We start from the raw sequence: 14365 nt of genomic DNA on the forward strand, positions 1-14365 counted from the left end.
CGCACACGTTCCAAGCGCTCGTGAACGGCAACCATGGAGAGGGGATACGGATACTGGGCTGGCTCAAAATGCTTAAAATTCTGCCGTAGGCGGCTTGGAGAACAGGTGGTAGCGAAGAGGATGAAGCTCGCGCCGCCTGTCTCTGAGGTCCACTTCTCGGGGGGGGGGGGGGAATTACGTGAAGTACGGGCGGCTACCCCACCCCCACCTCCACCCCTTTCCCACAACTTTGCAAAAAGGGCAATGGTGGCAGGGGACTGGGTGGGAAACTGCCTGCTGAGATTACACACTCCTGGGTACAGATAACAGCAAAAGAATTTTCCTTTCAAGTGTAGGACCACTGTGCAGGTAACTGTTCTCTAGACCAGTGTTTCTAGGTACCCATGAGGTACAAGAGAGAAGTCTGGGGGATACACTAACAACTGAAATTTGGAGAAAAGTGAATTTTTGTTAAGCTTTACAGCGTTTTATTATTTTGTACTTCTTACACCCAAAAATGTCATTGTCCACCCTGCTACAATTAAGTTGTTTCAATAAATATGTTGCAATGGTATAAAAAAAGTGTATCTGAAAACTGTAGGTACTTATAAATATTTTTTTAAAGGGATACTTTATTTAAAAAAAAAAAGGTTGAAAAACACTGATCTAGACCCGGGATTCTGTTATTTCCACTCCACCTTATCTGACGAAGAGGATTTTACCCACAAAAAGCTCATCACATAATACATCTGTTAATCTCTAAGGTGCAACAAGATGACTCTCTTGTAGTTAGATTTACCTGGTCTACCCCTCTAAGACTTCATCCTGTTGTTCTAGTACTCTAGTTGCTAGGCAACCTTCATGGATATCATAGGCAGGGGAGGCACTTCCTTCCCAAACTACTTCACCTGACCCTGCCTGTGCTCCACTGCAATCCCCCAGACTACTGTTGCAGTGGCAGAGGCAGGCAGGGTTGTACTGCCACTGCCTGCCTTTCAAGTACTGAGGCTGGTAGCTCAGCTGCAGGGGAGTAGGTGGTATCCAACCTGCAGACATGTCCCAGGGAGGCTGGATCCATACCTCCTTGCTCTCCTCTCTAGAGCTAGGGGGCAGGCTATGGCGACACTGCCTCCTGGCTTTCTGCAGCCAGCCGGGGGATCACCCACTGACCGTGAATGCTAGGTAAAAAGGAGAGCGGGGGAGGAAGTAATGAATTAGAGTGTTCAAATTACAAGAAACTTGAACACTAATTCACTATTTTTTCTCTTCCTTTCCCTCCCCCATCCCCTATTTATTTTTTGATCTGGACTTTTAATACACCATTCATCTGAAGAAGTGGGTTATACCCATGAAAGCTCAGGATACCATCCATGTGTTTTGTTAGTCTTTAAGGTGCTGCTAGACTATTGGTTGTTTTTCAAATTTTTCCAGTTACAAACTTAACTTGGCTATGCCTCCAAAGCAAGTGAAAAAAGGGACCATGGTGGTGGAGCAGGGCAGCTGGGGCTAAAGCAGGCTGGCTGCTGGCCTGGCTCTAAGCTGCTCCTGGAAGCATCTACCAGGTCCCTGTGGAACCTAGGCATGTGGAGCAGCCGGGAACTAGGGGCTCTGCACACTACTTCATCCAAATGGCCTGTTCCACATTTCCCATTGGCCAAGAACCATGACCAATGGGAACTGCGGAATACAGCACCTGTGGACATGAAGGCAGTGCATGGAGTTTCTCTGGCCACCCATTTATCTATGGATTGCTGGGATCTTGATGCTGCTTCCTGTAAACTGTGGATTATCACCAGGATCCTACACCCCATCTCTCTTCCCCAGGCTGTAGTCACCTCTTGAACACCAAGCCTCACAGGCCCCTCCTACACTCCTCATTCTACTACAGAGCCTCCAGCCACAGCCCCTACCCCCTCCCACCCTTAGATCCTGTTGGCCCCATGTGAGAGACCCTTTCTGCACTACAAATCCCTCATCCTCAGCCAGAGCCCTCACTTTCCCCCTACACCTAACCCCTTGTCCCAGTCTGGAGCACTCTCTTGCACTCTGAACCCCTCATTCCTGGGCTTGCACCTCCAACTCAAAGCACATATCCCTTTCTGCACCCCAGCCTTCTGTCCTACCCCCATGAAAAGGTGGGGAAGAACAAGCAACAGAAGAAGAGGGAGTGGTGCAATCAGGGATGATCACAAGGATGTTCAGTTTTGAGTGATTATAAAGTTAGCAACTCTATGGTAAGTGTTCCTCAAATACATAGTAAGGACAATTTCTAGCCCAAAAGTTTACTTTCTAAAGAGACAGGGTAAGAGAGCATATCATTTTACAAATGAAAAATTGAGGCACACAGTTACATACAAGATTTACAAAATAAAAATTTCTGGAAGAACTAGGAAATGATCTGCTACCATCTGGAGTGCTTTCAAAACACAAAAATATTCCTTCCTTCTGTGCAAGACTGCCACATCAAACATTCCCTTAACTACAATTGAGGCTGTTATGTAACATAAAATCAAAAATATCACAACCACAATTTATGTGAACTGGAAAATGGAGAGAAAATAAAAGCAAGTACTCAGTTTTGATTTCATAATGCCTAACAACCTAGCCTTACTTTACAAATCATGTAGGTCTAGTAATGTAAGCCAAGTATGAAAGGGAGGTGTTGAGGCCTACCCAGAATATGTCAAATGAGCACCAGTTTAATTGTAAGTGTAAAGGAAAGGCAGCATTGTGAGATACAGGAGATGTAAAATAAAAACAAAATTTGATTGGATGACCAACAGTAACCCCGTTTTTAGGGAAGTAACTAACACAGACAGCAATATGCAACAAAGTGGCTGATTACCCCAAATAGAGCAGACAAAAGTTTTGAAAGGGCAGAATGAGACAACAAAAATCTAATGTCAGCAATTGTCAGGTGAGTGAAGGAATACTGAGATACCGAAAAAGGGTATAATAAGGTAGGACGGAACAGACCAAGAACGGACGGGTTGCGAATCCAAAAAGCTAGGTCTGATCAACCAGGGCTCCCTCCCCGGCACTGAATCTTGCTGCCGCACAGAAGCTCCAAAAGGGGAACAACACCAGTCGTAAGTTGCAACAAAAAATCAAAAAAAGGAGAAACATAAAGAAAAGAATATCTCAATTGAATCTAAACAATCCTTCTATTTTTCTTAACGTGAGTATTATATATTTGATAACTCCACAAATTGTTTAAAGGTAAATCTGGAGGATATATCTGTAGGAGGAGTTATTATTTCTTATTTTTTAACTCTACTGTTTTTCTACTTTTTATTTGTATATTACACTGTCTTAAAAGAATCAAAGATAATAAAATGATTTAAATGAAAAATTAATAATAAAGTAAAAAGAAAAAGAAAAATTTTTGTATGACCCTAAAAAGAAGTATTCCTCTGTCTGTGGTTTCAAATCCTTTAAAGAACCAAACCCGGTTACCGAAACCAAGGAATGCTTACATCTTAAGCATTTTGTCAAGCTGTTTCCTCAAATATCTGAGACATCAAGACTATTTCCAATGCCACATTCTCTCCCTCTGTTCAGGGGCAAATATCTTGCCTGGCCTTTTGCACTACATCATCTCTCAGTAATGATTCATTGTCAAATTTAGCTCTTGGAAAGAAATTTACTACTATTTCATCTTTAGTATAATTTTTTGCTACCAATATTTACTGAAAACCTACATTCCTATATATTGCAGGCTTTTACCAATCTTCGTATTATGTGATTTAAAACATTTCAAAATAAGTTGTATACTGCTTGGTTAAAATGCTGTCTGTTTATACAACTCCCACTCCCTGCCCTGAGCCTCTTCTCATCCCCCCAACCCTGACTCCTGCACACCCTCATATCCCCAAGTCCCTGCCCTGACTATTGCACCCCCCACACCCTCCTGCCCTAAGCTCCTCCTTAATGATCACAGCAACATGGGTAAATTTGCTAGTACTTGGGTAACTAAATAATTCTCCCATCTATTCCTACAGAAATTCACAGACCATCTTGTGACTAAAGATAAAATGTCATCATGTAGGTGACTACTATTACTATATCAGAGGCAGCGGGGGAGGAGGGGTATGGAGCAGGAGCGGGTGTCCATGAGGAGATAACTTAAAAGCTGGCTCCCCATGAGCACTGGATCCACCTGCCTCCCCCCCCATTTCCCGCACTGCTGCCTCTGATAGAGAGGCAGCAGTGTGGAGGGAACGCTGGAGCCAATGTGCATGGGGAGCTGACTTTCAAGGATCTGTAAGAGGCGGGAGCCAGTGCTGGTGAAGCTGGCTTAAAAGCTGGATCCCCCAGCACCAGACCCTCTATCAGAGGCAGCAGCATGGAGCGAGAGGGGGATGGGATGACAATGTGAAGCAGCCTCTGTCCATGGTGGGCCCAACCTCCTCACAGACAGAGGCTGCTCCGTGTTCAACTGAGTAGCCTCTGTCCACAGCAAGCCTGGGTCTGCTGTGGACAGAGGCTGTTCTGTTACAGCAGCCCCTCTCTGCAGGGGGTCTGAGCTCCCTATGGACAGAGGCTGCTCCACATCAAAGGCTGCTGCTATGGAGCAACCTTTGTCCATGGGAAGCTCGGACGCGCCCACGGACAGGGGCTACTACCACCCTGCACTGCTACCTCTGTATCAGAGACAGCAGATCTGGGTGGCAGGCAGCTGGTCTGTGCAGGGAGCTGGTTTTTAAATTTGCTCCGCTTGCGGACCAGCTCCCGTCTGCCACCCCATGTGCTACCTCTGATACAGGGGCAGCAGCACATGGCAGGGGGCTCCCTGGAAGTGGGGTTGGGAGCACACTGGCTGCCGCCCCCACCCTCAGGGACTATCGAATAGTCATGTAACCACTAAGATTTCATGCAGTTACACAACTATTCATTACATGATATCTGACATCCCTACTAGCAACACTAGAGATTGAATCATTCTTTCCTATATTTTAGTCTGCTTTTTGAGCCCACCTGAACAAAGTTTTTTTCCATATGTAAAATACAAAGCAAAATCACTCTATATCTATTTAAATGAAAGCTAACAGACAAGATAGTTTGAGGTATATGATAATGACTCAGTATGTGCCTTTAACAGTTGTGTTCCTTACAGCTGGTACTTTGATGTAAAAAATTGACTTTAATTTTGTAATACATTTACTGTATTTCCATGTATTGCTTTAGGGTACATATACTAAGTTACAAATATTAAATACATTAATATAAAATTTAACATTAGCAAAGACTCAATTATTTAGACTTATAACACAGTAAAAAATTCTAATCAAAACTACCAACTAATTTAACCTTTTCCCCAAACCTCCACATCCCTTTTTCCCCAAATTCCCATACAATTCTATAAGCAATATGCAAATTGCTTACAGTTTTTAAGGAAACAATTATATAGACCTTTACAGGGCTGCCAAATGGTTCATCAATATCGTTATATACATTTTTGTGCAATCTATGTAGAAAAGTTCAACAAATTGCGTTATTAGGCAGTCAGAGCACTATTGTGTTATAACATAATCTTTTGACATGGTAAAATTTGCTCTGTGGACAGGCCTTTAATAGCCTGAAGCAAGGGAAAATTAAGTTCTCATTCTTTCAGGGGTCATGTACTGTGAACTGGAGGCTTTAATCCAAGATTCCTTAAAGTATATCAGTAAATAATCTCAGTTCAAACTGGAAGGGTTTATTGTTGCTAAGTGCAGCAAATAGTTCTGAACAAATAATTCAGGTCAATGTTTTCAAATATGGGTGCTTAAAGTTAGATGCCTACATAAAAATGGCCTGTTTTCAAAAGTACTTAACTGTGAGATGCTTATTACCTTTGAAAATCAGGTCACTTTTACGTAGGTGCCAAAATACAAATGCAGGTGCCTGACCTTTCACATTCAAATTTGAAAACTTTGGCCTCTGTCTGCAAATCAGTTCAACTAACTAGCTTCTTGTGAATGATCACTGTTCTTTTACAAAACATTATTCAACTTATTATCCAGAAGGAAACAAACTAGTTATAAACCAATGGATCTGTGTGCTGTTTGGTCTGAAGTAGATTTCGATTTTAAAAGAATGATTCATATTTCTTTCTAAATGAAAAGTTATGGACCATTATTAATAATAACAATGTATTACACTGTACTGGCTTACCTTAAGATGCTGAATGTTTGGTCCCATAATTTACTATTTCAGTAGCACACAAACATCACACTTCAAAACTAGATATGTCAATTATTTAAAAAAATAGCCCAGACAAAGAATATAAAAAGGAAAGTGAAATAAGTAATTACATCAGTTTCAAAAATAAGGCAGAATACTTTTTTCTCACAGAGCTTTAAAAAAGTTTATGTAGAGAAAAAAATACTTTTAAACAGTTTTTTACAGCATGTTTGGCTCACTCAATATAACTTGCATAATAATAATGATAATAATAAAATACTGAGAAAAATATTGGAAATATTTATATATGCCTTCTGAAGAACAAACTTAGTTTTAGATCCTGATTCCCATACCAAGCATATCTTATTTAAGATTGCTAGTATGAGTAATGGGAATTCAGTCACTGCCAATTACTAGGTGAAGGTCCAGAAGCCAACCTTCAAACTATATATTTTGCAAATTACTAAATGTATTTTTAAACCATAAAACTGAAATTACCTTTGTCTTAAAATATTTTTGTATAGTTCAATAGTCTTCTGTCTTCACTGAAGTTAACGTTTGAAAAATGCAGGAACTTTTAGAACAATTTGAAAAAACAAGAAGTATAGAGAATTTATTTATTTTTCCTCAGGACTAAAAAGCTTTGTAATCATGCAACTGTTTGTGGTTGTGCCAATAAAAAGTATCTCAGATTCTTTGAAACTGCATAAGTGCAACAGACTCCTAAAATCTGTGGTTCTATGAATATCAATATTTACAGAAAAAAGTTCATTTACCTGTGTCTGTTAGTTTACTAGTGCATGAATAAAGGAAATGTTATACAACAATTCTAGTATCATGGTGTTGTTAAAAATGTGTCAAAGAATAACTATCTATCTCTTGAAGTCATTAGATTTTTCCTGACATTTCAATGGAATCTGCAGCAACAGAATTGACACCGACGCCAAGGCTGGAGCGCCTCAATGATAGTTCGGATGTAGGAATATGCCGTAGTTCTCGGCGAGAGAGTTTTATTGGAGTTACACCTTGAAGCTGTGTTATGATGTCTCTTGTCTGAGAATGAGCGAATAGTTGAGGGTGAGATTTTGAAGGCCATACTTCATCTAGTCCTGGTTGGTCTTCTGTACCACTTGACAAACAAGTTCTGTTGTGTGCTAGCTCTGAAACATCTTCCTGAAGCTTGTATGAACTCTGCCACCACCTTAAACCACTTGCTGGGTTGTCTGTTTCTCTCAATTTTCCTGATTGTTTGTTACTTTCAAGTTTGGACACTGATTTGAATTCTTCTGAAGAAACTCCTGTATCTTGGCTCAGTATTCTGTTAGCAGCATCGTTATCTATAAGAATGTTTTCCAGAAAGCAAACAGTTAGGAAACTGTTTTTCAGAACATTAACTAGACATACAGTCTGAGGGCATTAACAAGATTAAATGTGAAAGCTATACCCAATAATAACCACTAAGCATTATATGTGCAGTATAGTTGTAGCTTTGACTGTTCCAGGATACTACACAAGGTGGGTGCAATAATATATTTTATCACACCTTTTGTTGGTGAGGGAGATGAGCTTTTATGCAACATCGGTGGCATTTGTCTCAATCTGCTAAATAATTATCTCATGTATAATGATAGAAGGTAACTAGCTGTTACTTCCATCTGTCTAGGCATTTATACCTGCCTCTTCACCATTTTAACTTGTGAGTCTGATCTAAAGAACTGATGTATAATGGGTCAAGTTTTCAAAAGCAACACCTAAAATTACACCTGTAGTGATGCAAGCAACTGTACAATTCTGCAGGTTCAATTTAATTAGCACTAATGTCACACTCCATCTCTATATCCCTTTTTTTCCTCTTTCCTCTTCAGCACTGATGAAGCGAGTTGTAACCCACGAAAGCTTATACCCTAATAAATGTGTTAGTCTTTAAAGTGCCACCAGACTGCTTGCTGTTTTTGCTGAAACAGACTAACATGGCTACCTTTCTGAAATGTGTCTTCAATTTTAATGTGCATGTTCATGTCTTAGACTGCTTTTTGAAAAACTGACCTATATATTTAAATCAGCAGGAAAATAGATTTTATTCTGTTACATAAACAACAACAACAAATCCAAGAATAAACGAAAGGCAATGTGAGATATTTATTATAATAAAACTAAACCACTATAAGATTTTATATCATTCCTATAAAATGTATTTAGAAAAATCAGATTGTTCTAGGGACCATGCATTTTTCTCCGATTACATGGCCATGACTAATTTTGGAGAAATTAACTTGTTCTGAAAAATATGTTGATCTGACAATTAAAATCCTCTATTGTAGTCTTTCCCACATTCAATTAGAATCAGATCTGTAGTACCTCAGTTTGTAGTTAATGTTTTATAGTGTAATGAGTTTGCTGGCTCATTACAGCACCTTGAACGAGCTGGAGGGAAAGGATCTGCTATAAGGTACTTGGGGAAGAGTATGGAGAGTAGGACCCAGAACAGCATACAATCAAAAGAGGGTACTGTGTTACATCCAGAATGGCCTGCAAAAGATGACATTTTGGAAGCAGAATGGATCGGGCTCAGGGAGAAATAGAGGGCCAGTGAGCAGGAGGCTAGAATCAGAGATCTGGTTCTCTGGAGGGAAGGTCAGGGGGAGTAACCTGTAACCAGAAGCCACGAGGCAACAACTTAAACAGGATTACAAAAAAGAGAACATGAAGAGGATCCCCAACTAAGCATGCTACACAACTGGTCATGGGCCAGTCAGATATAACATGCCAATACTTAATTACCTTCTAACAGTAGGACAGATTAGAAAAGGCACCCTGAGTACTAGGGGACCTGAGAAGCTCCCCCACAGCACAGTTGCCTTTGGTAACCGCTTGACTAAGCTGTACCCTAAAGCCAAGTTAGAAACTAATTTCAGCAGTTACATGTTCACAAAAATAAACACATCCCTACATATGCAAAAAATAATGCAAAATACAAAATTACACAGACTATATCCTACAGCTCACTAGTGGTTTTCTCCAAAAATTTCAGAATCATCATTTTAACAGTTATAATTTTCTTCTTAACAGGATTTCCCCTGCACAAGAGCAGAAAATGGGAGAATTCAAATGTCTCCTGGGAGCTGAAAGTAATCAGTCCAATGCATCCCTCATCTGCGTAGCATAATACTTGGAAGCAGCTGCAGTGCTTGCCTCAGAGTCGGTATGCATCACCTGCTATCACATATCCAAAAAGGGGACTGTGTACCTTAAGATTTACAGTGACATCCTGCAGTGGGGTCAACTACAGTATCATCTGAAAGCTTTCAGATAGTAAAAGTCTTTTAATTTTTACTCTGAGACAATGAATACTAAAATCATGTTAGAATCCAGAAAAGCAAGATAATAGTCCAATGCCAGATGACCAGAGTGTTCTAGAGTGCTGTAGAAGTGGGCTGTACCCAAGAAAGCTCATGATACCATGTACATGTTTTGTTAGTCTTTAAAGTGCTACCAGACTATTTGTTGTTTTTAAAGTTTTTCCTGTTACAGACTAACTCAGCTACCCCTCTGAAGCATTTCTGAAATGTTACTATTAAAAGTTATATATAGTTTCTACTGTGATTACACGTACATTTAGTTGGTGCCACAAGCTGATGAAATGACTCTCCCACCAGCTCCTTCAGTTTCTTCTTTAATTCTCTGCTGGTTTTCTTATAGAAGAACAAGTCTTTTTCCAATTGCTGGATTTTAGCTTCATACAGTTTAAGGGTTTCTGCAGTACTTTCACCACCTTGTTCTAAGATAACATTACTTTTAGCTTCAGAATGTTTATTTCATTTTTACATATGCAAAAAATAATGCAAAATACAAAATTACACAGACTATATCCTACAGCCCACTAGTGGTTTTCTCCAAAAATTTCAGAATCATCATTTTAACAGTTATAATTTTCTTCTTAACAGGATTTCCCCTGCACAAGAGCAGAAAATGGGAGAATCCAAATGTCTCCTGGGAGCTGAAAGTAATCAGCACCATCCAGGAGACCCTTTGCATTTTAAAAGATTGGGCTCGAAGCCCATGTTGTTTCACCCATGACCCATTCACTTTACATACTCAAAGTAATTCCACACAAGTGACCACTGATTCTGGGAGTACAACAGGAGACACTGGAACTTGACTACTCACAAATGTAACTGATACCAAGAATTGCTGATATGTAGCATGTCTGATAAGGAAAAAAAAAAAAAAAAAAAAGGTGGCTCAATAAGTCCGTGTATCCAAAAATCAGCACCTACTTTTGGCTCACTGACACATGCAAAATATGAACTTTTAATTCAAATTTATATCAACAAATTCCACATTTTTTAAAAAAAGTCATTCAAATTCCTGTGCCTCGTGTAAAAACTGTTTTCCTTTCATACCAGAACTTATAGAGACTGTGCCCCAATATTCTCTCATGCAATAAAATTAGGACTTAGCTACACTTATAGTAATGAAATGGCACAGGTACACCTGTGCTGCTGTAGCACTTTGTGAAGACATTACTTATGCCAACAGGAGAGCTTCTCCCAAAGGCATCTCCATCTCCCAGAGAGGTGGTAGCTCCATTGAGTGGACAAGCCCTCCCATTGACATGGCGCTATCTCCACTAGGAGTTAGAGCAGTATAACTACATTGTGGTCTGCGGAGTGTAGAAAATCCATGCCCCCTGAGTGATGTACCAACATAACTTTGCAGTGTAGTCCAGGGCTTACTAATAATGTAACTGTAAGTTGTGACTACACATTTGTGAAGTTTCAACTGAAATACATAGTGTTTGCCAAAAGAGATCCCAAGAAGCAAATACCTTTGAAATGATGCAATATCAACTGTATCTTTTGTTCATGATCTTTCTGCTGCAGGGTCAATCGCCTGTCACATTGCAGTGTGAGGTGTTCGAGTGCTGATTCCAGTTCACGTTCTATGTTTTTCTGTTCCACGACTCTCATTTCCAGCTCTGCAGTTTGCAGCTGTAATTTACGTTCTGCCTCACGTAGGCTAACAACCTAATAAAAATATTTTTATTTTGACTAACAAATAATTCCAAGTAATGAGAACCGTAATGGAAACAATCTCAGTGAATGCCCTTTTTGAATAAAAAGGAGACAATACTGAAGGAATGTACCTTTTTTTATAACCCATTTTATTGTACTGTTTGGAAACTAGTAGCTTAATGCTATTTCTGATACATCATTCAATTTCCTGTGCCTCATGTAAAAATTTAATAAACTGTTTTCCTTGCATACCAGAGTTTACATTATGACTGTGCATGGAAAATATGCCTTTATTAGCCACACATATTGACTGGAAAAAATAATGGTTTAGACTGCACATCCCTAGTAAAAGGTACAAAAAGCTTACTATAGAGAAAGTTCCTCCCTGTTCCTGGTGGATTCCATAACCATGAAAATTGCTGCAGAAAGACATGCACTTTCAAAAAAAATATGTCTCTATCCAGTATGAGGAACTTTAACAGTATGAACCAAGTGTACATGAATGTTGTGTTCTCTTCCTTATTTTGTAAATGCTTGTAACAACCATTCTGAGGTGTAATCTATCTAGCCATTTAATTGATTGCTTACTCTGAAATTTAAACAATTTAAATATCACCTTGGCTAGGCATTTCACCGCTACTACTTTTGATAAAAATATCTAGCTAAAGTACTTATCTCATAATCCCAAACTGCTATACCTCAGATAGCAAGAGCCCCAGGTGTCACCCACTTAGATGCCAAAATCTCTAGCTTGTTTCATGAAAACTTGTGATACAAAGCAGTTATATGTTGTCAATAAAATAACCTGTAGTATACTGTACATTGAAAACAGAGCCAGCATAAAATAAATTGAATGTAATAACCAAGTGCTGAATGTAATAACTGTATACATTTTCATATTTAATTAATTTTAAAAATGTAAATTAAAAAGAGAAGTGCCACAGAATTTGTAGTCTGTTACTGGCATGCAAATGTATGGAAAGAAAAATTGTGTTCTTATGGGAACCTTCAATTTAGGAGATGTATGTTGGAGTATCATGCAGGCAGTAATAAATCCTCATGGAATTTCTAAATATTATAGATTAGAAATTTTTAACATAAAAGGAATTGCTGCCAACATGAAGTAACTGTTTTGCATGTCACGACAGATACAAATGAATTAATTACTGGACAGCAATTTGGTGACTGCCTAGGGACCAGCAAACACGACCTGATTACATTCCATATGTACACACAGCTTCAAAAAAGCAATGATTTTCCAAAGCTGAGGAAAATTATGAATTACATTCATTAGGAGGAAAAATTTAGAAAAAAAAAAGTTAAGGAATTTTCTAAGAAGACTTTTTTAGGTTACCACAAAGCCATGATTCCACAATCAAAAAAGAGGACAATTTTGGCTAAAAGAGCATCCTGATTCACTGGCAAATGTAAAGGAAACAATTAGAAATAAAAGCCTGTATATAATAAACAGAAAAGTAGGAAATAGCATAGCAATCTATACAAGGTTAGGAATTATAAAGTGCAGAAAATTGACATGGGAGGTTAAAGACATCAGGGAAGACTCTATGGCTAAGAGGACCAAAGACAATAAAAAGGGTTTTAAGCATATTAAAATAAAGAAATTGTAGCAATTATATAGGCCTATTACTAAATGGAGATAGTAAAATTGTTAATAATGTTATAGAAAAGGCACAAGTGTTTGGTAAATATTTCTGTTCTGTATTTGTAAGATGAAGGATGTATATCTCATATAAGTATAATTAAGTATTCTCAACTTCATTAGTAACTGAAGGATGTTGAACAACATCTACTAGTAATAAATATTTTAAAATCAGTAACTCAGATTTTAATTTGCTACTCAGAACCCTAATGGAGTTGACTGAGATTAATTTTTAATAAATCTCACAATACCAGATTATTCTAAAAGACTGGAAGAATGCTAATGTTACTCCCATATTCAAAATGGCAGATGGGATGACCAGGGTAACTATGAGTCAAGTCAGTCGGACATCAATCCCAGACAAAATAATGGAAAAAAAGTCATTTAAAGAGTCATTCTTATTCTTTCCTTGGCCTAGTGAATACTTACATATGTATGCACTATAGAGCTACTTCAGTAGGAGAACAAGAGCACCCCATCCCAGAATAACCTATAGTTCAGTAGTTAAGGAACTCTCCTGGGAGGTAGGAGACAAACTCAAAACCCTACTCCACATTAGACTGAAGGGTAAACTGAACTTGGGTCTTTCACATCTCTGGTGATTGCTCTAGCCACTAGGGTTGCCAGGTTTCCGGTATTGTACCAGACAGTCGGTATTTGCGCTCTCTGTCCGGTAAAAAAAATCAGAAAATACCAGACATGTGCAATGTCTGGTATTTTCTAATTTTTCCAGCTGCACACCGGACGGAAGCCTGGTGGGGGGCAGGGGAGCAGCTGGGAGTCCCAGCTGGGAGGCGGGGCCGTGATTGCTGCCAGGAGCCCTCAATTGGTTGAGTGTGAGGAGGAGGAGAAGCCTCCTCCCTTGTGCATCACCGGGAGCCTGCGTGGGACAGGCAGCAAGTGCCCAGGTCAGTCCCGCTCTCCACCGGCCGATTTGCTCACCCCTCTCCCCACTTCCCGGCCGGCTGGTTCTCCCCCACTTCCCCTCCTGATCTTCCCAGGCCAGCCCTCCTGCACCTCTCCCGGCCCCCGCCAACTCTACTTCCTGCTTCCCTTTCCTCTCAGCCCCCCCTTCCTCCCAGCCAGCGCCGCTGTGCCCCCCCACCTCCTGCCAGCTCTGCTTCCCACTCCCCCTTCCTCCCGGCCAGCACCGCTGCACTCCCTCCCCCCCCCCGCCAGCTCTGCTTCCCGCTCCCCCTTCCTTCCACCCACCCTCGTGGTCCCCAATACCCCCCAGCTGTGCTTCCCACCCACCCTTACTCCCGGCCAGCCCCGCTCCCTTCCGGCTGGTCCCCCCTTCCCCGATAACCTGAGGCCAGCCCTGTTCCACCCCCCCCCCGCCCACGACCAGCCCTGCTTCCCGTTGGCCCCCACCATCTCCTCCGGCCAGCCCTGTTGCTCCCCCTCCCACCCCCCCATGAAGCGGTGTTTTTTTTTGGGGGGGGGGGTCAGTATTTTTCTTTCAGCCATCTGGCAACCCTACTAGCCACTGGGCTAAAAGTTCTAAGGTGGTGAGCATCAATTACCTCTTGCTTCTAATTTTTCT

General features: G+C 40.4%; 1 protein-coding gene and 1 long non-coding RNA gene across 5 annotated transcripts in view; one reads left to right on the plus strand and one right to left on the minus strand.

Moving 5' to 3' along the window:
- Positions 1-189: 189 nt before the first annotated feature.
- LOC112543533 (uncharacterized) lies at positions 190-11166 on the plus strand. 3 transcript variants are annotated; one of them, XR_012904715.2, is made up of 4 exons: positions 190-3157; positions 7030-7659; positions 9214-9346; positions 11028-11166. It is a non-coding gene; the product is annotated as an uncharacterized LOC112543533 (long non-coding RNA). The 3 variants fall into 3 exon arrangements; XR_012904717.2 differs by having other exon boundaries at positions 7030-7221; XR_012904716.2 differs by lacking the exon at positions 11028-11166 and adding an exon at positions 10089-10220.
- Positions 7027-14365, minus strand: part of KIF27 (kinesin family member 27) — a 60447-nt gene continuing 53108 nt past the window's right edge. Inside the window, exons 17-19 of one of the 2 annotated variants that reach the window (XM_089779244.1) lie at positions 10973-11171; positions 9758-9922; positions 7027-7481 (exon numbers count right to left, since the gene is read on the minus strand). In XM_089779244.1, the coding sequence (XP_089635370.1) occupies positions 7033-7481; positions 9758-9922; positions 10973-11171 (813 nt within the window). In that variant the 3' untranslated portion in view covers positions 7027-7032. Of the gene's footprint in view, positions 7482-9757; positions 9923-10224; positions 10352-10972; positions 11172-14365 lie in introns of those variants that run through there. The other variant, XM_089779245.1, reaches the window with a different exon arrangement.

The sequence above is a fragment of the Pelodiscus sinensis genome, chromosome 6 (assembly GCF_052426305.1).
Source record: "Pelodiscus sinensis isolate ZL-2025 chromosome 6, ASM5242630v1, whole genome shotgun sequence".
Lineage (NCBI taxonomy): Eukaryota > Metazoa > Chordata > Testudines > Trionychidae > Pelodiscus > Pelodiscus sinensis.